This window comes from Equus quagga, chromosome 7 (genome assembly GCF_021613505.1).
Source record: "Equus quagga isolate Etosha38 chromosome 7, UCLA_HA_Equagga_1.0, whole genome shotgun sequence".
NCBI classification, from domain to species: Eukaryota; Metazoa; Chordata; class Mammalia; order Perissodactyla; family Equidae; genus Equus; species Equus quagga.
The window spans coordinates 33,079,301-33,105,165 of NC_060273.1; the positions used below are offsets into that span (position 1 = coordinate 33,079,301).

At 49.7% G+C, this 25,865-nt stretch overlaps 1 protein-coding gene across 1 annotated transcript in view; it reads right to left on the minus strand.

Annotated features, from left to right (window-relative positions):
- MMD2 (monocyte to macrophage differentiation associated 2) overlaps positions 1 to 9,153 on the minus strand; it is a 48,450-nt gene extending 39,297 nt beyond the window's left edge. The window contains exons 1-3 of the mRNA XM_046666522.1: positions 9,099 to 9,153; positions 8,883 to 8,998; positions 7,292 to 7,506 (exon numbers count right to left, since the gene is read on the minus strand). Of these exons, the coding sequence (XP_046522478.1) occupies positions 7,292 to 7,506; positions 8,883 to 8,998; positions 9,099 to 9,153 (386 nt within the window). The remainder of the gene's footprint in view (positions 1 to 7,291; positions 7,507 to 8,882; positions 8,999 to 9,098) is intronic.
- Between the last annotated feature and the right edge of the window lie 16,712 nt (positions 9,154 to 25,865).

A 25,865-nucleotide genomic window follows, 5' to 3' on the forward strand; every position in this document is an offset into this window, starting at 1 on the left:
GAAGCACACGGCAGCCGAGGAACGCCGTGCAATGTTAATAAGTTCCCATTACTCCTGAACTCGAAGCCCCCAAATTCTTCACATGGGCAGCCAGGTGGAGGCGAACTCTAGGCGACAGCGGTTTCATTTTCATAAAATAAGGTTCAATTACAGTTTCAAAAACTCAAATAAAATATTTCAGCTTTACCGAAATACTTTCTGACTTTAAATTTTATACTTATTAATCTTAACTTGCATTTTGCCTTTTGAATTTAATAGAAAATTTTGGATATTTTGGAATAAAAATCACTTAAATTTTTTCAGGTTTTTGCATTTGCTTTAATTTACATGTCTGGAGTTTGTTGTTTTTTTTAAATTACATTTTTCATTTTAATCCTTTAGACCAGTGCTCCCCAAGAGAAATTTCTGCAATGATGGAAATGTTGTCTGTCTGTGTTGTCCTGTTCGGTGGCACTGGCCATCTGTGGCTACTGAGCTCTTGAAATGTGGCTAGTGAGACTGAGGAACTAGCTTTCCAATTTTATTTAATTTTAATGAATTTAGATTTACTTTTAAATAGCCACAGGGGGCTAATGCTACAGCCCCAGACAGCACACTTTTAGTTTATTACTGTTAATAGAACGCAAATTTAGGCAAAAATCTTGAATATGAATAACACAATTCATGATTTTACTGCAATGAAGTCAAGCAAAAAATCAACCATATGACATACACAATAACGAACAAATTACACGTTGCTTTATTTTATTTCTCCTCCCGAAGCATCGCTGGCCCGGTACCAAAGGCCAAGACACCTTGAAGATGTCTAAACTCAGCCGTCTTTGAGACTGGCCAGGCTTCAGTCATACGACGGCCACTGTCTTAGAGAGTGTCCAATTTCGTCACCATACAAGTATATTTGTCGAGAAGGAGGACAGCCCATTTCGTCGAAACACTTGTTAGCTTGATCTTTAACTTTAAACATTCAGACATATGGTATGTGGCCCTCCGCAGGACACTCGCTCCCGCCCTACAAGGGTTTGGGGCGGGCCTGTCAGTGAATGAAGGAGGGAGGCCGAGGCACAGACGGGCCTTCTGGGAGCCCCGCCAGGCCCTGCGAGGGTGTGGGCAGCGGGGAGGACCTGGCATTCGAGTCTCTGTGTCCGGTGATGAGCAGACACTCGCAGGACATCCGGTGCAGGAGGCTCACTCTGCAACTGTTGATAATTAGGATCACAAGGATGATCCCCATGGTTGCTCAGGAGGTGGCAAAGCAAAGAAGAAGGCAGACAAACCCAGGCGTGAGTCCCACCATTTGCTCGATGACCTTGGGCAAACCAAACAGAGATAAAAACCATACTCGCTCACAGGACTGCTACGAATTGGATGAAAAGAGCCCTGGCCCACGGGCTCATCTCCCCCTGCTCCATGAAGCCGGGCACTGGCCTGCCCTTTGGCGGCCCAGACAGACAGAAGCACCGGTGCGCCCCTCGCCCCCCAACCCCTTCTCCATCTACGCAGAGACTTCCGAAGGCAGAGGAAGCCTTGCCCAGATGAAAGCATCTCTCTGACAGCCAGTGGGGATTAAGAAACTCGCTTTTTACCAACTGCCTCAAATTCTCTCAGGAAAGAGACAGATTAAATGACAGCAATAACCGTGACATAAATAACCACCATGGAGCACCAGCTGTTTACCTAGATGCTTCACATATGTTATCTCAATCACTTAAGAACATTCACGAGGCAGGGGCCGGCCTGGTGGTGCAGTGGTTAAGTGCGTGCGATCTGCTTTGGTGGCCTGGGGGTCGCCGGTTCGGATCCCAGGTGTGGACATGGCACCACTGGGCGAGTCATGCTGTGGTAGGCGTCCCATGTATAAAGTAGAGGAAGATGGGCATGAATGTTAGCTCAGGGCCAGTCTTCCTCAGCAAAAAAAAAAAAAAACGAGGAGGATTGGCAGCAGATGTTAGCTCAGGGCTAATCTTCCTCAAAAAAAATAAAAATAAAAAAGGACATTCACGAAACCTGTGACCTTCAGAATTTCAGAGTCCTGGCGAGAGTAGGACTGGTTCTAAGTGGTTTGGAAGGGACCTAAACCCACAGAAGGCCTAGCAGAGCCACCACGTGCTCTACAACCCCATCCACCAGCCTCATTTACAAGGAGGAAAGCAAGGCTCAGGGAATAAGGTGCTTGCCCCAGAGAAGCCAGCAACGAGGAGGACTCAATCAAAGCATGAGCGCCAAGCTCCTGCCACCTCCCAAGGAGGCCACCGATGCACAAGCTGGGCCCCGACCTTTGTGTGGCCTTTGGAGCAACTCTAAGCCCCAGGGCAAGAACTGCGCTGTGGGAGCCACTCCCAGTGGGGACCCCTTGACCTGGTCACTGCAAACTGGGCGGTCAGTGAGCATCACATGGACCTTGTGACCCACAGGACTTGGCCAACGCCCAGAACAGACAATGGGTCAGGTAGGTATCGCACAGAGAACTCTCCTGAACACTACTGCAGAGATGTCCCTGAGAGCGTTAGTTACAGAAACGGAATCTGGGAAACAGCCTAAGTGTCCCAAAGTGGGAAATACTAAAATAAAGCAGAGAATGACGATGAGATGGAACGTTAGGCACACGTTAAACGGAGGTTGCAAGTAGTTTTGGAAGACGAAGGAAATAGGATTACAGCAGGTCACATTTTAAAAATCAGGATAAGACGCTAGCTATGGAGTATCCACAGAAAAAAGACTGGAAGGAAACAAACCCACATGTTTAAGAGCGATGATCTCGAGACAGTGGGATGAAGGGCGACTGCTGCTTTCATTTTTATACCCACTTCCCACGATTTAAAAAACAGTCTTAAGGAGTACCTGCTACACTTATGACCGTAACGCTGTTTCACAATGAGCGCTGTTGAAAGTCACCTTGCATGAAGCAAGAGAGGGGACCAATGTCTTCAGAGATTAATTCGCTTGTCCAAAGTCACACAGCCAATATTCATTCAACAGATTTGGGCTGGTACCCACTCAGATGCCAGGTGCCATTCTGGCCCGGAGGAGACAGCAGTGGACACAGACGGAGAGCTGGACTACATTTCCCAGCCTCCCTTGCAGGGAAGTGTGGTCACATGGGTCTCCCCTAGGGAACGTGAGCTCTCTTCTGGGACACTTAGAATTCAGTGTGTTTTTCTTCCCAAGGCAAGAATTAGGACATTGCCAGGACCAGAAGCAGCCTGTGCATCCTTCTTGCCTTCCCTTAAAGGTAACTACTCACCTGATTTTGCAATAACCACTTTCTGGCTTTTTATATACCTTTCTGTGCATTCCTAAATGACACAGTTGGTGTGCCTGGTTTTGAGTGTCCCGTGATGGGATGGGATTCACAGCTTCTTCTGTGCTTTGCTCTACTCCACCTGTCTGAGATTTATCCAGACTGTTCCCCGGAACCGGAGTTCATTTTCACGGGGGGGAACTATTCCCCTGGATGAATACACACCATTCTGCTAATGATGGACGTCACCTTGGCTTGAAGTCTTGCTTACCACGAACAATGCTGCTGAGAAGATTCCTGTCCCCTGGCGCACGTCCCCTGGCACACACATGCACAACTTGAGGGGAGACACCCAGAAGAGAACTGCCCAGTCTTACGACGTGCACATGGCCAAGTTTACATGAAAATTCCTGTTTTCCAAAGCAGTTGCCACAGTACTATCAGACTTCTCATAAGTGAATATAAGAACAGTGTCTCATCATGAATTTATTTTGCATTTCCTAGACCCCCAATGAGAGTGAGCTGTTTGTCTCACGCTTTCTGCTCATTTGTGCTCTTCATCTGCGAAATGACTGTCTTTCTACATATCCTCTTGGGTTATTTGTCTTTTTCTTGTTGTGGCTCTTTATATATTCTGGACATTCATTACTTCTTGGCTAAATGTGTTGCAGATACATCCTTCAAGTTCGAGGCTTATCTTCTGCTTTCTTCCCAGTAATTTTTGATGACTACATATTCTTAATTTTTAATGTAGTCTAGTTTATCCAACTTTTCTTTTATGGTTTGTACTTTTTTATGCCTTCAGAAAATCTTTACCTAACGCAAAGCCCTAAATATATTATTTTATATTTTCTAAAAGTTTTTGATTTTTTTAAAAATTTCACTTTTAAACCTTTAATCCAGCTAGAGATGCTTTTTCTGTATGGTGTGAGGTAGGGTTCCAGTTTCACTGTTTCCTTGTGGATAACCAATTGTCTCAGCGCCATTACTCAGCAGACCACCCTTGCTTGGTGGATCAGAAACGTCACTTTTGTCAAAAATCAAATGTCTTTGCGTGAAACTGTTTCTGGCCTCTCTATTCTGTTCCATTGGTCAAGTTGCTTAGCCCTGCACCAATGCTACACTGTCTCTAATTCCTGTACGATAAGTATGTTTCTTGATGAAGACAAACCATTCAAGGACTCTAGTTTAGAATTTAAAGATCAGCTGGTCCAACCATCCAGTGAGAAACAGAGGCTCAGAGAGAGAAAGCGTCTTTTGCAGTGACACACAGCATAAGTAGGAACACCGTTAAGAACTGAATGTTTGCGTTCTCCCCACCAAAAAAATTCATATGTTGAAATGGAATCCCCAGTGCGACGGCATTTGGAGGCAGGGCCTTTGGGACGTGATTAGGTCACAAGGGTGGAGCCCTCATATACGGGATTGGCGCCCTTCTAAGAAGAGGCCAGAGAGCTAGCTGCTTCTCTTTGTGCCGAGTGAGAATAAACAAGACGTGTGCAGTCTGCAGTCTGGAAGAGGGCCCCCACCAGGACTCGATTGGGCTGCACCCTCATCTCAGACCTCCAGCCTCCAGAACCATGAAAAATAAATTTCTGTCGTTTACAAGACACTCAGTCTACAGTATTTTGATACAGCAACCCGAACGGATTAAGACAAACACCCATCTCTCGCCCTGGAGGATATCCTTATGCCGTTCAGTATGGCGGCCACAGGCCACAGGTGGCTACTGAGCAGCTGAAATACGGCTAGTCCCGACCGTGACGGGCGGTAAGGATAAATATACACCCGATTTCAAAGATCTGTGGTGAAAAGAATAATGTAACGGATCTCATGAATAATTTGTTTATATTGATTACACGTGGGAGTGATAACACTTTGGCTATAAAGGGCTAACAAAAACATATTCAAAATTAATTCCACCTGTTTCTTTTTACCTTTTCATGACGACGAGATGGCATTTTAGCCGCACATTAAACTGAACGGCTGCTAGAAAATTTAAAACGACATCTGAGGCTTGCATGACCTTTTTAGGGAATGGCACTGGTTTATACTATTCAGTTCACTCAATCGAGAAGCCCTTATTAAGAACCTACTTCAGGGACTGCATGGTGGTAAGGGGCGAGCACTGAGGAAGGGAACAGGCATAGCTCTAATCGATGCCCTCTGTTTCCTTAACCGACCCATCACCCATAGAAGCTGTATCAGCCCAAGAATGAAAGCAGCAGCCCACGGGCCAGCCCCCGGCCTCGCTGGGGAGCCCTATTCCAGGTACAGAGCGGGCAGCACCGGCGTCCAAACCTAGAGATCATTTAGACCAATCCTCCTGTCTTTACAGATCAACCAGCTGAGGTCCAGAGAGGCTGAGACACCTACCCAAGATCACACAGCAGCGGCAGGACAGGCGAAGACCCACGGCAGAGGCTTCAGAACGCCCTCCCAGCACATCTGCATCTGTAGCCTTGAGCTCTGGGCTTCCCCTCCCCATCAAGCAAACACGCCACCAACTTGCAGCTCACACCAGCGCCCGGGACCCCTGAGAACAAACCTTTGGAAGTCGGAGCGCTGACAGTGGAGAAGATTCCGCAGACTTAACACTCCCAGCCCCTCCCACCTCCGGCCAAGAGAAAATCCTCAAGAACTCCTCTTCAAGTCCTTCCCCCGTAGCCCCATTCCTGGTGGGCCTCCCCAGCTTTGTGACAATCACAAGGTCCCCAGAAGGAAAGGAGGGTGAGACTGATGGGGAGGGGCCCAGGCCTGCCTCCCCGCCCGCCCTGCCCCCACGTCATGCTCAGCCCTTGCCCGCGTCTGCCGTCAGGCTGTGCTCAGTTTGACCTGAACTTGTAGACACTTCATGGGACCAGGGACCCTCAACAATCCCCCAGTGACACGGAGCCACGGGGCTGAGGATATCAAAAATGATGCCAACCGGGCTCAAACTCACCACCTGCCCACTCCACCCGGGGAGGCGGGAGCCCTGAGGGGGAGGGTAAGAGGGGAGCAGGGCAGGCTGGGTGCCCTCTCCGTGAACCTGGTGCAGGGGCAGGAGGCAGGGGCCCGGGGGGCTGCACTCCCAGAACAGCCGGTGCTCCCCCAAAAAGCCCCCTGGATGCTGATGGGCAACTTCAGGAAAGCATTTTCATGCCAGCTTTCAGGCAACCCACCCCCCAACATCTTAGAGAAATTTAATAATTGTAACCTCCCCCCCGCCCCAGCCCGTAAATTGGGAATCAAAGCGACAGGAGCGTGTCTTCTGTTCAGCAACCCCGTGGGAGTATCTGTCATCACCATTGTAGGACAACAAACAGGCTTGGGGGGACCACGGACCTCATGCTTTGAAAAGGCCAAGATGTAAAGGCAGCCCTTCCTGAGACCTGAGCCTCAGTTTCCCCACCTGAAAAGAGCACTTATCCATTCCTCCTGCTTGCTATGGGGGTGGTCAGGGGTGTTGCAAGGAGGACAGGGGTGGTCAGAGGGGGACAGGATGCTGGGGGTGTGGGGAAGGGGGCAGGAGTGGCACAAGGGCACAGGGGTGGTGGGGGTCTGGGGTCCTGAGGGGGACAGTGGTGGTTGGGGGGACAGGGGTGGCGTCGGGACAGGGGTGGCGCAGGGGGGGACAGAGGTGGTGCGCGCCAACCCCTTCTATCATCAACTAAAGCGCCGGGCAGACCTTGAGCGATTACTCTGCTCCGGGCCCATGCAAAGCGCTTTTCAGAGGCATCTCACTTAATCCTCGCGGGGCCCCGGGCATGGGGCTCTCATCACCCCCAGTTTAGCAGCCCTCGAAACTGTGGTTCAGAGAGGCGGAGCGACTCCCCTCGGAGGGGCCCCGCTAAGAGAGGTGGCGCTGGGCACCGCGCTGCTCCGGGTCCAGGGCGCAAAGCCGCGCGCGCAGATTCTTGCAGAGACCCCCAAATTCTTCCAACCCCTCCTGGCTTCTTCGGGCCGGGGTTGGGGTCCATTTGTCGCCTGGCATTCTCCAGGTGGTGGGGGCAGCGAGAGAGCCGCGGCCGCCCCCGCCCCCGCCCCCGCCCCCGCCCCCGCCCCGCTCACCTCGCGTACTTGGTCTTCTGGAAATCCAGCAGCCGGGGAGCGAACATCTCGGCCGTTCCATCAGCGTCCGGCCGGCCGGGCCGAGCCGCCGCCGCCAAATCCCGAGCAGATGGGCGGGCGCGCGCCGGGGGGCCTCCGGGCCAATCGCCTTCGGCCCCGAGGCCCCAGCCCCCTCCCGCCTCCCCGTGGGGGCGGCCCCTCCTGCCCCGGCTGGGCTGGTGGCGGGGGGGCGATGGGGGAGCAATGGGGGGACTAGGGGGGCTTCCGAATGCGGCCCCTTCTTTCTCTCCGCGTGTCCCCGCTGCCCGCAGTTTGGAGAGCGAGAAGATGCCCTGGGCTGGACGGAGCCCCGCTGTCCCCCGGCCCGGGCTGAGCTGCACGGGGAGCCACCACCGCCCGCGCCCCGCCGTGCAGCCCCCCGCGTGGCCAGCCCCACCGCGTACTTGTAGCTCGCGCTCCCCCCCCCCCCCCCCCCCCCCACTGCCTCGGTGTGCCTGCGAGACGCGACGGCGCCAGGGAGCCCCTGGGACTCTGAGGACCCTCATGACCCCGAGTCAGGGGCGCACGCATTTGGTCGCCGAATTCCAGCGTACCCAGAGTCTGCCCACTTCCCTTTGCTGCTTCTAGGAAGTCCAGCTTTCTCTTTTAGGAGACCTCGGCCCGGTTATGGGCTCTGGGAAACCCCTACTGGAAGGGGTGACACTCTTGGGGGCGCCTGGAGGCAGGCCAGCCTTCAAAGTGGAAGGACACGCCCCCAAATTGAAGAGCAGGCCCCTTCTTCCCAGCGCACACGTCCTCCCCACCTCTCTGTCACAAGCCCAGCTCCCTGCTCCTTTTTATAACCAGCTTTGTTTGAGATCCTGCTACACTTTAATAATCCTACCCACGCCCTCTGCCCCAAAGTAGCTAGAACAAGACAAAGAAGGAAGACAAAGGGACTCCAGTGAACTCATTTCTGCTCTCCAGACGCTGGGACGCTGTGGGCACACACACTTGTTATAGGTTGAGGACCAGAGGGTTGCCGAGTGTGGCTAGGGGGAGGGAGGGCTGGAGGCCAGGACTAGAGAAGGGATCCAGGGACGTTTACAGATGAAACCCGCCAGATGCTGTTGATGGATTAGAAGTGGGGGAACAGAGGAGTCAGGGCGACTGCTGGGTTTCTGGCTGGCCCTGCTGGGTGGGTATCGGTGCCACTTGAGAGGTATGGTAGGGGTTGGGGGGGATGGCCAGAGGGGGACCAGCAGGGTGATGAGAAAAGATCAGAGTTTGGGCCAGGTGACCTTGAGGTCAAGGTTGGCGTGAGTGGAAGGCCCAGGGGATAGTCTGTTGTGGGCCAGAGGGTCTGGCAGGGCAGGAAGCCCACCCAGCGAGGAGGGGTGGGAGGGCTGAGCCGCAAGCTTCCCTTTGAGCCGTGGGTTTCAAATGGCCCATCTGGACTTACTAGAAGTGCGACTTCCAAAATCATAGCCACCAGCCTCACGCGACCATTTACTTCCTCATTACGTAAAATGAAACGAAAGTTAAAACGCAGCTCCTGGGTCACGCGGGCCGCATTCCAAGTGCTCAACAGCCACGTGTGGCCAGTGGCTACCGTATCGGACCATTTCCAGCACCGCAGAAGGTTCTGCGGGACAGCGCCGTCCCAGGAGATGTTGGAGTCCACCAAGGGGTGAGCGGCATTGAAAAAGAAAATGACACAGAGACGACCTGCAGGGCGGCGTACGCAGCAAGTCACATTCAGGAGACTTTTGCTGCCGTGGTTTGTGTATGTTTGTGTCCTGGTTGGGATGGAAGATGTATTTCTTACTGAGAGTTATGGCGAAGAAGGGACGAGGCTCACAGCTGTACTGACGGCGCCTCATGTCGCTCGTTTGGAGGAGGGATAGGGAGGCTGAGAGGGACAGGGGGACCCTCCCAAGGTCACACAGCCTGAGAGGTGGAACCTGCCCTGGAATCCGGCTCTCCAGGCTCTGAGCTCATTGCTCCCATTCCAAGGGTTTCTCAGACCTTCAGGAGCCCGAAGTCAAACCGTCAAACGAAGCGGGTAAGGCCATGCCCTGCATTTCATGCCTTCTTCCCTGACCTTGCCCTCCACCACCATTGCTCTGAATCCCGCCCTGTGCCTCACTGTCTCCAGGTGCCAGCGACACCTTCTCATTGTCCTCTACCTCCCTTCCCAAAAAGGTCCCTGCTGGCTTTGCAGAGGCGAAAGCCCCCAGGGGCCGGAGTCCCCTGTGACCCCGCCTTCCTGGGGAGTCCAGGCCCAGCTCAGGGCGTCCACTGCTGACCACCGCTCCCCAGAGGCTGGGGGAGCCATGGGTTTGGGACTGGACGTCCCCAGGCTCCTGGCCCACTGGTCTTCTCCGGGCCCCACCTGCTGGTGACCTTCAGGCGGGTTTTGGCAGTGGGCTCAGCAGGGCCCCAGAGGAGACCCCAAAAGGAAATATAAGCCTAAAAATGGATTTTCTTTTTCTCCAAGAGCAAAAGAAGTTGAATAAGAAATAAGTTACTATTTTTACCGTCGGGATCGGTTGTTATGGCAACCGGGGACCTGACTCCTGCGCCGGAGTCCGGATTGGGCTGCTGTGTGTGAGGGAGGAGACGAGGCGGGCACCAGGGGCCGCAGCTGCTGGGGGACAAGGGTCAGGCTCCCGCCCAGGGGTCTTCATGGGCCCTGAGTCTGCCCCCCATTCGGAAGTCCACCTCTGTCACCACTGACCCAGCTCGCTGTGGTGGATGGTCCCTGACAACCTCTCCTTTTGGTGCAAGCCCATCTCCCACCAGCTCTGAGGTCTCTGGCTCGGCCCAGGCTTGTCACCAAAGCCTGTCCTCCACCACTCCTGGGAGTGGAGACTGTGCCCTCGTCTCCAGGTGGAACTGCGGCCCTGCCACACTGACCGCTCACAGGCAGAGAAGTACATCACCTCCTCACCCCTCTGGGCCAAACCCCACCTCGCCATCTTCCCTCCCTCTCTGCCACTCCTCCTCTGGTCCCCTCCCTTGACGGTGGCACCAGCACCACCCGCTGGGCCAGGCTGGCTGGTGGTTGAAAGCTGTGAAGATGGCCTTCCCGGGACTTGAAGCCTCCCCCACCCGGCCCACCTAGCTCTGTGCCCTAGGCCAGGGACTTAACACTCAAGCCTCAGTTTCCCCACTTGTAAAATAAAGGTGACCGCACGCACCTTACAGGGTCAGCTAAGGAGCAGAGGAGGCCGGGGCCATGACTGCTGATGGTGTAATGACTCCACGTGGCAGGGTTGCCGTCCCCAGTTCACAGACATGAAATACGCTCAGCCCAGCAAAGGGCTCCGTGACACAGAGCTGGCCTGGAACTCGCACCCACAGCGGGCTCAGCCTGGAGCCCGTGCACTATGGAACAGACGTGCATTAAGCTCTTACTGTGTTCCCTGCTGTGCGGAGGACCAAGTGGGAAGCAGGGAGGTGGGATAAAGGCCTCCCAACCACCCCGGCTTCTCTCCCCTTCCCTGGGGCCCTGACGGCATCGTCAGCCTCCTCTGTGTGAGGCCAGCCTCTGCCATCTGTCCTGGGCCCCCTGTGACCTGATTCTCCTCCTCTTCCCTCTTGGGGATTTTAATCCCCCATCAGTAGATATGAAATGGGCACCTACTGGGAGCCTAGCAGTGTCTGGGAGCTAGAAGGGACCTAGAGGAAGGCACAGTCCTGGCCACCTGGAACTCAGGGTCTGAGATGACAGAAGCGACACAAGGCCATCGCCAACCATTTGTTCATTCACTCAGTCAGTGAATTTGAGTGTCGCATGCTGACGCCACATACGTCATCTCAGGAGTCCTCTCAACAACCGGACAATGATTCCCATTCGCCCGACGAGCAAGCTGAGGCTTGGAGAGAGGTGGCCAGTGACGGGGGAGAGGGGTGGAGCTGAGTCTCAAGCCCAGGCCTAACTCGCTGCAAATCCCTGCTCTGGTCTAGAATTTCTCTGTCAGCATCCCAGCCCCCCTGCCCTGGGCGAGCCTTGGGCTGGGCGCTGCCCCTTTTCCTGGGGGCACACAGGTGGACTGGGGAGGCAGACCTGCTAAGGCAATAACCAAGGGGCAGGCGAGGTCGGGGGGGCGGGGGGGGACAGTGGCCCCAGGAAGGGGAAGCAACTTTGCTTGGCAGGGGCGGGCATGGGAGGAGTTCAGGGAAGAGGCATGGAGCAGCATGGTGTGGTTGGGGTCCTGCTGGCTCGTGAAACCTGAGTGAGGGGTCTGGCCTGTATCATCTAGGCCCTCGAGAAGCCAACAGCTTTTAAGCGGGAGAGTACGAGCGGGGCACTCTCCATGCTCCAGGAGGATGCGGTGTTGCCCCTCACCGAAGACGGGGCTGGAGCAGGGAGCACCCAGCTGGGCTGTGGGGACAGAGAATAGAGATTCTGGGAGGCAGCATCCCCATGTCTTCAAGAGAAAATGGCGGGAGGGCAGTCACGGCGTTGGTGCCCTGGTTCCTGGCTGAGGCTGTTCCCTCTGCTTGGAATCCCCTTCCTCCTCAGTTTTCCTGGCAGGCCTCTATCTATTCTTCCAGACCCAGCTCGAAGGTCTCCTCCACGAGGGATTCTGGAGGAAGAGCTCCTCCTCCTTTTTGTGCCGTGACATCATCCCGCCAGCGCCCACCAGCCAAAGGCTGCCTGGACCACGTGTACCTGTCACCTGTCACATTGCAACAAGGAAGGATGCTCACCGTGGTGGGGAGCTCCGCGAGGGCGCTTAGGAAGGCCTCGCTACAGGATTGGAACTTGTGTTCGGTGCTTGGGGGGGTTCCAGGAAGTGGGCCTTTGCTTTGCGTTGGATGCTGTCCACGTCCAACATAAGACTAACTCTTTTTTTGTTTTGTTTTGTTTTGTTTTGAGGAAGATTAGTCCTAAGCTAACATCTGCCGCCAATCCTCCTCTTTTTTGCTGAGGAAGACTGGCCCTGAGCTAACATCCGTGCCCATCTTCCTCTACTTTATATGTGGGACGCCTGCCACAGCATGGCTTGCCAAGTGGTGCCATGTCCGCACCCGGGATCCAAACCAGCGAACCCCGGGCTGCTGAAGCAGAACGGGTGGTGCACTTAACCGCTGCGCCACCAGGCTGGCCCCTAGGACTAACTCTTGACTGGATATCTCGATAAGTCTTGTCCAGAGAGGGTAAGAGCAAGGTGGAGTCAAGTGTAATTGGCGAAGAAGTGACAGTCATTCCTACTGGCCAGGAGAGTGGGGATATTTGGTACTCTCGCCCTTCACACAAAGACCTTATTTTTGCCTGTGATGAGATGACTTTTCATGCTGGTTTTAGTTTTAGTCTCACTTCACTGGGGTCACAGAGTGGCCTCGTGTGACACTGGTGAACTGCCAGCGTCGGGCCAGTTCCTGGCAGTGAGGGGCTGCTTTTTCGATCTCAGTCTCTGTTGTCAGATCTGTCTTCTTGCTCAGCTCCTCCTAACCAGGGGGGACCGTGATCGTGGGCAGGGCGGGGGTCAAGGTAAATGGACAAGAGGTAATGGACCAGAGGCTTCACCACTCATCATTTTTCTGGCCTGGGCTTGGCCACCAGTCGGCTATGTGACCTTGGTCCTCTACTTTTCCGATCTGCAAAATGAGTAGAAGAATGACGATACCAGGGCCTGGTTTTCCAGCACTTGCTGTGTGCCAGACCCTGTGCGAGGCGCTCTGCGTGCACAGCCTTGCCTTGCCGTTCACAACGACCCCCTGAGGAGGCTGTAGTGGATGGGCGCTGTGGGGACAGTACTTGACCAGCTTCAGACCAGTGGTTCTGACCCGTGGTAGCCCTTTCACTCTTCTTAGGAAGTTTGTAACGATCCCGAGGTGTGGGCCCCCCTCTAGGAGACCCCAGCTCAGTTAGCTGGGGAGGGGCTCCGGTACCTGTGTGGTTTTAAGAGCCCTCCCCAACCCCAGGTGATTCTAAAGTTTGGCCAGGGTTGAGAATATCTTCTTTAGACTCTAACTCTCTCCGGGGGCTCCTCACCCCACAGAGGAGGGTCTTCCATCCTGATGGAAGAAGTCTTGTCCCTGTGGCCAGATTCAGCTCTTCCCCCAGAGGAAAGGAGCAGCTCCCAGCAACCAGCTTGTCGCATGCTGCGTTCCCGGGGAGCAGGCTCTAAGATGAGATTAGCATAAGCAGATTTATTAAGGGACTATTCTTGGCGTGGACAGCAGGGGCGGAGGGCGTTCAGAAGCTGGGGAGATCCTTCCAAGGTTTCCCCAGAGGTGAGTGGCTTGGGCCTTTATGTCCCACCCATCAGTTGCTGGTGAAGCTGCAGGGAAGGGCTGTGGGGGGCACGAGGTACCCCCTGAGGGGGCTGACGGCCTGGAGGGGTAACCCCGCGCTCCTGATCAGAGATTCCTCTGATCGGGACCTTACTTCTCTGATCCGCCCCGGCCAGTCGGCTCTTCTTGGGTCCCCTCTCCTCTCTTCCCAGCCTCCACCTCCTCCAGACAGAATGTCCCTCTCACCTCTGCCCTGCTCCTCACTTAGCCGGGAATCCAGATCCAGTCTCGTGAAGCAGCAGAGATGAGAGCAGGAAGCAAGCTGGGGAAGGAGGTGCAGGGGGGCCAGAGGATGGGTCTCGAGGTTTTTGTCCTCTAGGCACCTCTTATCTCGGCAACGTATGCCCAGCAGTTGTGTCCAAATCCCGCAGGGGAGCCACTCCGTATGACGTGTGACACCTGCGTTTGCAGAGCGCCCAGGGCACCGTTCCAATGAAAACATTCTCATTTTCAAAGAGGACACTAGGGCTGGAGAGACTTTCTTAGAAGATGGAGCCAAATTCAGACCCAGGCTCTCCACTGACTTGGGAGCTTAGATTAAAAAGAAAAAAAAACCAGGAGGGTGGCCTGGTGGCATAGTGGTTAAGGGCATGCGTTCCACTTCAGCAGCCCAGAGTTCACCAGTTTGGATCCTGGGCACAGACCTACACACGGCTCATCAAGCCATGCTGTGGTGGCGTCCCACATAGAAGAATCAGACAGACTTCCAGCTAGGATAGACTACTATGTGCTGGGCTTTGGGGAGGAAAAAAAAAGACTTGTCTTAAAAAAAAAACAGCAATGGGGCTGGCCCCGTGGCCGAGTGGTTAAGTTCGAGCGCTCCGCTGCAGGCGGCCCAGTGTTTCGTTAGTTCCAATCCTGGGCGCGGACATGGCACTGCTCATCAGACCACGCTGAGGCAGCGTCCCACATGCCACAACTAGAAGAACCCACAACGAAGAATACACAACTATGTACCGGGGGGCTTTGGGGAGAAAAAGGAAAAAATAAAATCTTTAAAAAAAAAAAAAACAGCAAAAGAAAAAAACAGGCAAGTGGTGTCCATCATAATAACCTGAATTGTCACAGGAAGACTGAACCTCTTGCTAGAGGATGAAGCAACTTCTTCACATTGCGTTGTTGTCCTCCAGATTTTTATTGAAAATGTCACCTGGGGCACCAAGACCAAAATATCGTTTTCCAAGTATCCACAAAAACCGGTGTGATGTCGTAAGTGGGTATTAAAACTTTGGGGTTTGTTCCATACGTACAAGAAACACAAAATTTAAACTCTACCTAGAGAGGCACTGATGGTGCTTTTCTCAACATTTACGACTTTGCAACAACTGATCCTGAATTTTTACCGAGCCGAAGAGCATCTGAGCAGGGAAGCAGGAGGCGGGGGGCCTGGGCCTGGTCTAGCCTCAGACAGTTGCATCCCCTCAAACCACTCATGCCCTCTGTCTGGGCCTCAGGATTTTCATCTCTGAAATGAAGGTATTCTAGCTCTGGAATTGTAAGATTAAAATGTAACGACACCAAAAGGACAGCCAAGTTGGAGGAATCGTACCACGTGATTTCAAGATCGACTCTGAAGCACGGTAATCAAGACGTTATGGACCTGGGGGAAGAACGAACCTGGAGATCAATGGGATAAAACAGACAGAGTCCAAGAATAGACTCCGATTTTGACAAAAATGTCAAGGTAAGTTAATGGAGAAAGGACAGTCTCTTCAACAAATGGTGCCGCAAAAATTGGACGTCCGTACATGAAAAAAAATTGTTCCTTCCATATCTCACATCCCATACAGAAACGAACTCCCGGACTTCAGCAGTTTCCAGGGGCTGGGGGCAGGCGGGCAGGAGGCGACACACGGGAATTTTGGGGGTGACCCAATGTTCTGTTTCTTGTTTGTGAGGTGGTTATGTGATGTGACTGTGTAAATCTGTCAAAACTCAAAACCTGTCTACTCGTCAAAAGCAAGACCCGTATCCTTAACAAGAGTGACTTTTACTGTATATAAATTATACTTCGAAAAAACTGAAAAGACCTAAAATATATGTAACAATACAACAAACAAAAGGCCCCATCTTTGTACCTGCTGTGTGTGTGTGTGTGTGTGTGTGTGTGTGTGTGTGTGTAGGAGAGGCAGAAAGCAGGTGTGAGTGCCCGTGGGCCCATTTCCTGCTATGACTGATGATCAGCTTTAACTAGCATGTGGTCTAATCACAGAAATGTTCAGTGCCCCAATTTCCGGGAACTGACCACCAGCTCTGATGTTCAGCCCCTCTCTCGTCGAGGCCTCTCTGACACACCCAGACCCCGTCCCGTCTGCACCACTTACCCACCTCCTGGTTACTGGACACCCCTGGTCCGAGGGCCCCCAAGAGAATCCAAAGCCCAGAATCTAGCCTTGGAGGGTCCCCTTGGGCCCAATGTGCTGGGCCTTGCTGGCCTCTTGTGGCCAGAAGTAGAATTATCACACATTAAAAATGATGACAATCCGGGAGCTGGCACTGATCAGAGCTGGGGGTGGAGAATGGGCATGCTCAACCAGGGTCTGGTGGCGGGGGCGCGGCGCGGGGTGCCAATTACAGTAAGCTTCTCAGGAGTACATGTGAAAATTTTAAATGCACAGACCTTTTGACCCGTTGACTCCAGCTCTGGGAATCACAGACGGTATCTTCGTGCCAAAACATATTCCCTCTAGTTCTAAGGAAAAGGGATGAAAGGAACATTCTCACCCACATGTTAAATGAAGCCACAGGAAAGTAATTAGCCAAATCCGGACGAGGGGGCCACCTGGAGGACAACCGATCGGGTCTCTTCAACAAATACCTGGTGTAAAAGCGAGGAGTTAGGAAATTTTTTGATTAAAAACAGACTTCCAGGTTCATCCACCAATACAATGGTGGAGCCACTTATCTGGATCCTGGTTCTAAGGAGTTGACTGTAGAAAGACAGGCAATCAGGGGAAATGGATCCCCAACAGTGTACCAGATATTAAGGAATAATTGTTCATTTTGTGAGGTTAGATAATGGCATTATGGCCACATTAAAGAAAAAAAGGTTTTTTCTTTTTTAAAAAAAAAAATTGGCACCTGAGCTAACTGTTGCCAATCTTCTTTTTTTTCCTTCTTTAGCTTTTTCTCCCCAAATCCCCCCAGTACATACTTGTATATTTTAGTTGTGGGTCCTTCTAGTTGTGGCATGTGGGACGCCACCTCAACATGGCCTGATGAGTGCTGCTGTGTCCGTGCCCAGGGTCAGAACCAGCGAAACCCTGGGCCGCCGAAGCGGAGCACATGAACTTAACCACTCGGCCATGGGGCCGGCCCAAGGTTTTTTTCTGAGATGTGTCCTAAAGTACGTATGGGTGAAACGAAATGTTGGAATTTGCTTCTCAAATATTCCCACCAGAAGTCAGGGCATGAAGTTGAAATAAAAAGAGCAAAATATTGACCATCGTTGAGGCTGGGTGATGGGTGTACGGAAATTCACATGTTTTTCTCTCTGCTTTGGTATATGTGAAAACACCCCAAATTTTTTTCTTAAAGTTTTAATTAAGTGCTAAAAGGGGAACCGAGAAGACAGCTGGACAGAGAGTTGGCTGACTGAGATGGTCGGAGAGGTTGGTCATCCTTGCTCCCAAGGGGTTCCCTTCAAGTCAAGACCTGACAGATGGGAGGTGGGGGTGGGGCGGACTCTGGGCAAAGGGAAGGTCTCCAAGGTGGGAAAGAGGGAAGAGAGATTGGAAGAAGAACCATGGGGCTGGAGGATGGCAGAAAGGGAAGGTGGGCCCAGGTGAGATGGAAGAGGTGAGAAGAGATTGGATGGCACTCGTAAACCGTGGTGAGGAATTGGATTTTATTGGGAGGTGAGGTGGGGAGGGTGTCCATGACCCCATTGCCTTCTAGGATTTCTCTGAGCAATGCTTCCAGGAGGTTGAAAGAGGGCAAGGGTGGAAGTGTGGGACCCAGATGGGAGCCCTTTTTTATCCCAAGGTTAGAGATGATGGTACCCAGGACACTGGTGCGGGTAGCTAGGATGAAGCGGTTGGTTTCTAACTATATATTGGAAGCGGAGTCTGCACTGTTTCCTGAGGATGTGGGAGACTGATATACAAATGTGCAATGGCCAGTCCACACTTAATGGTACCTCTCTGACCCACAATGTGCAGCAACCAGAAAGAAGCCAGGCTTCTTCTAGGAAGCCAGGATTTAAATGATATCCCAGTCCTCCATGTGTATCTGGAAGACAATGTCCGTGCCCAGGGCTGTGCCCTCTCGGGAGAGATCATAGAGAGAACTCTGAGCAGCTGGTCTCTGATTGAATATGGGGCAAAAACAGGTAAACTCTCTGAACCGTGATGGCAGCTTCCGTGCCACACACGCAACAGTGATGGGCAAAATCGAACTGGCCAAGGGCTCATGCACAACTTTTGACTATAAGTGGCTTATGCTGCCTCAGGGGCTTCCCCAGGTAGCCAGGTCAAAAGGCAAACACAGGGGGAAGATCTGAGCAGGGACATCACAGATCGCACATTGTGGGACCGGGGGATGTGGAGGTGGACGACGTCTCGAAATCAGTGCGGCCAACTCACTGAATAAATTGCCAAGCAGACAACAGCAATAACAACCACCCCTGGGCACGAGGGACCACCATCCAAAGTTGCTACGCTATGTTATCTAAAATGTCCAGTTTTCAAGAAAAAATTATGAGACATGCAAAGAAAAAGGATAGCATGACCCATATGCAGGCTTCACTGGAAAATTTACCAAACATTTGAAGAATTAACACCAGTTCTTCTCAAACTCTTCCAAAAAACAGAAGAGGAAGGGACACTTCCTAACTCATTCTATGAGGCCAGCATTACCCAGATCCCAAAGCCAGAGCGAGACACCAAAAGGAAAACACACACACACACAACTACAGACCATTATTCCTTACCAAGAGAAAATTCTCAAAGAAAACCCAAACAATACTAGCAAACGAACCCAACAGCAAACGAATCTGACCACATTGTATACCGTGACCAAATGGAATTTATTCCAGGAGTGCAACATAAAATACATCAATGTAATATACTATATTAATAGGAAAAAACATTAAAAAACCACATGATCATCCAATAGATCAGAGATGCTTCTGACAAATTCCAACATCCTTTCATGATGAACACTGAGCAAACCAGGAATAAAGGGGGATTTCGTCAATGTGATAAAGGGCATCTACAAAGAACCCACAGCTAACTTCATACTTAATGGTGAAAACGTTAATGCTTTCTTTATAGATGAGGAATCAGACAAAGATGTCAGCTCTTGCCACTTTCCCCCAACATTGCACTGAAGGTTTTAGCTGGGATAATTGGGCAAGCAAAAGAAATAAAAGGCATCTAGATTAGAAAAGAAGAAGTAAAACTCTATTTGCAGATAATGTACTATTGTATCTAGAAAATCTTAAGGAATTCGTTAAAACAAAACTGTTGAAGTAATAAATGAGTTTAGCAAGATTGCACAATACAAGATCAATAGATGAAAAAAATCTATTGTTTTTCTATACACTAGCAATGAATAATCTGAAATGTAACTAAGAAAACAATTCCATTTACAATAACATCAAAAAGAATAAAATACTTAGGAATAAATTTAACAAAAGAACTGTAAGACTCGCATACTGAAAATTACAAAACGCTGTTGAGAGAAGTTCAAGATCTTTGTACCATTATTGTCATACACGTTACGCCTTTATACATTTCAACCCAACAACACAGTTTTATAATTACTTTATGCAATTGTTTTTTAAATCAGATAGATAGAAAAAAAAGTTGCCAAAAAATGCATTTATACCGTCTTTATATTTATCCATGTAGTAGCTTCACCCTTGTCCTTTATTTCTTTGTGTGGGTTCCAGTTACTGTCTTCTGTCATTTTTTATTATTATTTTTTTATTATTTTCGGATGTACATCCTATTTTGAATTCTGTGTACATTACATCATGTTCACCACCTGAAAACTAATTATAGCCCATCCCCTCACATGTGAGCCTGATCGCCCCTTTTGCCCTCCCCCCTTCCCCTATGATAACCACCAATCCAATCTCCAATGCTATGTGTTTTTTTGTCGTTGTTTGTATCTTCTACTTATGATTGAGATCATATGGTATCTGACTTTCTCCCTCTGACTTATTTCACTCAGCATAATACCCTCAAGGTCCATCCACGTTGTCACAAATGGCCGGATTTCGTCATTTCTTATGTCTGAGTAGCAGTCCATCGTGTATAAACACCACTTCTTCTTTATCCATTCGTCCCTTGATGGGCACCTAGGTTGCTTCCACGTCTTGGCTATTGCGTATAATGTTGCAAGACACATAGGGGTGCAAGTATCATTATGCCTTTGTGTTTCTGTTAATAATTGCTTTATATTTTTAGGTTCTCCTATGTTGGGTGCATAGATATTTACAAATGTTATATTTTCTTGTTGGATTGTTCCCTTTATCATTATGTAGTGCCCATCTTTGTCTCTTATTACAGTTTTTGTTTTAAAGTCTATTTTGTCTGATATAAGTTTTGCTACCCCTGCTTTCTTTTCTTTGCCATTTGCATGGAACATCTTTTTCCGTCTTTTCACTTTCGGTTTGTGAGTGTCTGTAGGTCTGAAGTGTGTCTCTTGTATGCAGCATATATGTGGGTCTTGTTTTTTCATCCAATTGGCCACCCTATGGCATTTGATTGGAGCATTTAGTCCACTGACATTTAAAGTAGCTATTGATAAATATGTATTTATTGCCATTTTGTCACTTTTTTTTTTCTGGGTGTTTTACTAGTTCTCTGTTCCTTTCTTTTTCTCTTGCTGTCTTCCCTTGTGGTTTGATGGCTATCTTTAGTAATATGTTTGATTTCTTTAGTCTTACTTTTTTCCTGCTTGTTATAGGTTTCTGACTTGTGGTTACCATGAGGATCCTATTTAATACACTATGCATGTAACAGTCTATATTGAGTAGATAGACTCTTTAGCTTGACCTCTTTCCAAAAACTTTACGTCTTCCCTCCTCCCACATTATGTTTTTCTCTTGTTTAGTGTGTGTCCATTCATTACCCTCTTATCATTGAAATAGGTGATTTTAGTACATTTGTTTTTTAACCTTCATATTATCTTCACAGGTAGTTGATCTGCTGACTTTACTATATTTTTACCTTACAAGTGATTTTATTGCCTGGTTTTTTGTTGTTGTTGTTTTGTGGGGTTTTTTGATAATTCTTTTTTTTATCTCTATTTGTGGTTATTGCTTTCCCACTTAAATAAGTCCCTTCCCCATTTCTTGCAGAACTGGTTTCTTGGTGATAAACTCCTTTAATTTTTGCTTGTCTGGGAAGCTCTTTATCTCTCCTTCCATTCTGAATGACAACCTTGAGGGATAGAGTATTCTTGGCTATAGGTTTTTTCCTTTTAGCACTTTAAATATGTTGTGCCATTCTCTTCTCGCCTGTAGGGTCTCAACTGAGAAGTCCACTGATAGCCTGATGGGCTTCCCTTTATATGTCACTTGTGGCCCTTCTCTTGCTGCTTTTAGGATTCTCTCTTTGTCTTTAATTTTGGACATTTTAATTATAACATGTCTTGGTGTGAGCCTCTTTGGGCTTATCTTGTTTGGAGCTCTCTGTGCTTCCTGAATTTGGATGTCTGCTTCCTTCCTCAGGTTAGGAAAATTTTCTTCTATTATTTCTACAAATAAATTTTCTGCCCCTTTGTCTCTCTCTTCTCCTTCTGGGACCCCTATAATCTGAATGTTAGCACACGTGATATTGTCCCAGAGTTCCCTTACACTGTTCTCATTCTGTCTAATTCTTTTTTCTCTTTTCTGTTCTGCTTGGGTGACTTCCTCCAGTCTTTCGTCTAGCTCACTGATCCGTTCTTCTGCTGCTTCTACTCTGCTATTGAGCCCCTCTAGTGAATTTCTCATTTCCAGTATTGTATTCTTCATTTCTGATTGGTTTTTTTTTTTTTATATCTTCCAGTTCTTTGCTGATGTGCTCACTGTGTTCATCCATTCTTCTCTGCGTATCTGTGAGCATCCTCATGATATTTTGTTTGAACTCTTTGTCAAGTAGGTCGCTAGTTTCTGCTTCACTTGGTCATTTTTCTGGGGTTTTGTAGTGTTCCCTTGCTTAGAAAGTATTCCTTTGCCTCCTCATTATGCCTCTTTCTCTGTGCTATTTTCTTTGTACTAGGTGAGTCGGCTATGTCTCCTGATCTTGGAGAAGTGGCCTTATGTATGAGATGCCTTATGAGGCCCAGCAGTGTGCTCCCTCTCGTCACCAGTCCAGAAGATCCAGGAGCGACCCCTTTGTGGGTTACTTGTGTCCTTCTGCTGTGGCAGGGTTGCTCCCACTGCAGGTACCCAGGGAGTCTGATCTTTCCTTCCCTGGCCAGCTGTTTGTAAATCAGGTTTGGGGAGCCTCAGCGCTTTTGGCTACAAAGTCTATCAGCACTCTCTTATTGAAGTTTTCCTCTTAATTGGGTTGGTACCCAGTGTAGCTGGTTGCTAGGCTCAGGGGCGTACAGTTGTGATAGGCCTCAGGCCAACAAAGCTGTTGTCAGTTCTCTTAGGAGTGCAGCTGAGTGGGGCTGGCCCTTGGCATGGGAGCACTCAATTGTTTCAGGCTTTGGAAGGTGGGGCTCATCCTTTTTATGACTATTTGTGAAGCACAGGTCTTCTGCCGCTGATAAGCCTCACCCCCCTCTGGACCACATACGCTGTCAACACGGTCCTATTCCATGCACACTTCTCAAACCCCTGGAATGTACCCCGACACCACACTGCAGAGGCCCCCACCTCTCCACCAATGCCCCCCACAGTTTGCCTGGTCTTCACACAGGCCCTGTCCCACAGAGGCAGACACTCTTGCCTGCCTATAGAGGATCAAGGCACCCAGTCAATGCAGGCTGAAAAGTAGCCTGAGGGTTTGCTGTTAGGTGGGGCTGGTCCCTAGGGCAGGTTGTCTGCCCTGGCTGAACTGGATTAAATCTGTACTCTAGTGGGTGTGGCAGACCCCTGGGCTAACAGCCCAAGGGATGAACCTCAGTGGCCCCCACCGGTGTCCGTATCAGCAAGCCTGGACCAGCTCAGAACAATGGCCCCCACCAATGTCTCAGTCTCCAGAGAGTCCCTCCTCTCACCAAGCTGCCCCCAGAGCCCACCAGGTGAGTCTCGTTTCACCAAAGGACAGTCAGCCTTCTCTCTGGTGATTTTAGGTTGCTGCAATGAGTGAGTTTGTGCGTGGGCCCTTTAAGACCCGGGTCTGTTCGGCTTTCTGTGGATAGCTTTTCTGGGGGTGTCCCCACAGCAGTCAATAGCCAACAAAGCCAGACAGTAAGACCCCCATCTCAGTTGGGCTGAGTCCGAAGGATGCTTATAGCAATATTGCCCCCAATCCAGACCTCACTCCTCCAGGGAGGGCTGCGTACCTTAGGGTGGCTCCCGCCTGGCCAGCTGAGAAGCTCTGCTGCTCCCAAAGGTGGCTTTTTTCCTCTCCAGCAGTAATTACTGCCTCTTCTGCCTTCGTCAGGACTGTCCCTTGTCGTGGGGGTTCTTCTCATTCAGTTTTCAGTTTTCAATCCAGGGTAATTCTTCCAAAAATTGTTGTAACCCGGTTGTGTTCATGGGAGGAGACGAGTTCAATGTCTGCTCACACTGCCATCTTGACGAGATCTCTCCTGTCATTTCATTTCAGCCTGATGGCCTTTAGTATTTGAGGGCAAATCTACTGGTGACAAATTCTCTGAGTTTTTGTTTATCTGGCAGTGTCTTAATTTCTCCTTTTTTTTTGAAGAATAGTTTTGCTGGATGTAGAATTCTTGATTGATAGTCTTTTCCCCCCGCCAAACACTCTAAATACCTCATCCCACTGCCAACAGTGACCATCCATTCTGATGAGAACTCAGTTGTCAATTTTATTGAAGATCCCTTGTTTGCGATGAGTCCTTTTTTTCTTGCAGCTCTCGTGACTCCCTCTTTATCTTTGACTTTCAATAGTCGACTATGATGCGTCTAGTTGTAGATCTCTTTGAGTTTATCCAATTTCAAGTTCATTGAACTTCTAGGATGTGCAGATTAATGTTTTTCATCAAATTTGGTGAATTTTCACCCTTCTTCAAATATTCTTTCTGCCCCTGTTGCTTTGTCCTATACTTCTGAAACTCCCATTATGTGTGTTTATATGTTTGTATGTTTTGTGCCATCCTACAGATCTCTAGGATCTATTCATTTTTTTTTTCCATTCCTTTCTCTTTCTGCTCCTCAGACTGGATATTCTCAATTGGCCTGTCTTTACGTTTGTTCATTCTTTCTTCTGCCAGCTCAAATCTGCTGTTGAACCCGATTAGTGAATCTTTTATTTTGGTTATTGTACTTTTCAACTCCAGCTTTCTTTTAGGTTCTTTTTATGATTTCTATCTCTTTATTGATATTCTCTATTTGGTAAGACATTGTCATCATACCCTTCCTTTAATTCTGTAAGTATGGTTTCTTTCAGTTCTTTGAACATATTTATAACAGATGCTTTCAAGTCTTTGTCCACTAAATCCACCATCTGGGCCATTTCAAAAGAAGTTGCTTTCTTCCCTGTTTGGGGGCAATATGTTCTTGTTTCTTGGTGTGTCTTATAGTTTTTTTGTTGAAAACTTGACATTTAAAATAATATAATATTGCAACTCTGGAAATCATATCCCCCTTCCCACCCCAGGCTTTGATGTTGCTGTGGTTTGTTCGTTTATTGACTTTTCTGAACTAATTCTGTAAAGTCTGTATTCTTTGTTGTGTGGAACCACTGAAGTCTTTGCTCAGTTATCTTAGTGGTCAGCTGTCTCTCAGCCTTTGCTGAGGGTCTCTGTGGCCACGTTGGAGTATGCCTTCAACAATCCAGCAGGCAGTTCACAACTCTGCCTTAGCCTTCACCTCCTGCTTGCACAGAGCCTCAAGGTCAGCCAGACATGGGATTTTAGGACCTCCTCAGGTCTTTCTTGGGCATGTACACAGTCCTGCACATACACACAGCCCTCTAGAGTCTCAGGAATATGCCAGGAGCTTTTCAAAGCCTCCTATGGACAGCTCATTCCCTAGTTATTCTTCTTAAAGCTTTTTTTTTTTGGGGGGGGGGGGTCAGTCTCTTCTTCGCCTCAACTGGTAATGCTGCCTCAGGCAGTTGCAACATTAAACAATTGCTACTAATTGTTTCAGACAAATGCTTTGGGGATAGGGTTATCCACACACATACGAGCAAACTCTTACATCACATAAAGACAAGCTTTGAGAATGGAGGTTTTCAGCAGACTGCCAGACAGGTCAAATAGTGACAATCCCCTGGGAATGGGGCTTTGGGGAGCTCCAAGTCCATTCTGCCCCTCCCAGAGGCCGCTAGGCTGGCAGCCTCACCGTTTTTACTGAGATTCAGCTGTTTTACCTGAATAAACACTTCTCAGATTATTGCAAGCCATTAGTTAATTTCCAGAGTTCTGAAAAAGTTGAATTTCACTATTTTGTCAGTGTTCCCTTTGCTTTCTTGGAGAAATGGGTTTCCAGAGATTCTTGCTCCACTATTCTGGAAGTGCTTCCTCCCATCCATTCAATCTTCACAGTATTCTCAGGAGGTGAGTTATTTTAGCCCTTGTTATTATTGAGGAAATTGATGCTCAGAGAGGTCACGTGAGTTACCTAAGGACACACACCCTGCAAGGACTGGTCATGATTTGAACCTCATGGTGTCTGTCTGATTTCAGTGTTCCACACAGCCTGACCTCCCTCCCACTGTCTCACCCCATGCAAGGTGCACTCCACCACCCTTTCACTCTAGCCTTTAGCTCCTTCCTCCTTGCCAGCTGTTTACCCCACGAGTTAATTCAGGGAACTGCCTGTGGGAGGATTGCTCATCTCTGAATGTGGCACATAAGAAGAAGAACACTTGAGGAATGTTCTAAGCACTTGTTGATGATGATTCTGCTCTAAGGTTGACAAGAGGAAGGGAACCTCTTCTCCTTGGGGTTGGCATCAGGTCAGTCACCTGGGGGAATCCTGAGGTGGTGACAGAAGCTCCTGAGCATCTTTCCTGCTCTATGTGACATCAGGAATGTCAGCTCATGCTGTTCCCAGGTGAGCTGGGACACGAAGGTGCATTACTGAGTCATACGCAGGTCAAGCTCTCGGCCACAAATCCAGCCTACTCTCCGACAACACTTGTCAGTGCTTCCCAATATCACCCAGATAAGAAAGCAGTGAAACGAAAACTGGGCGAGTGGGCAGCAGCCC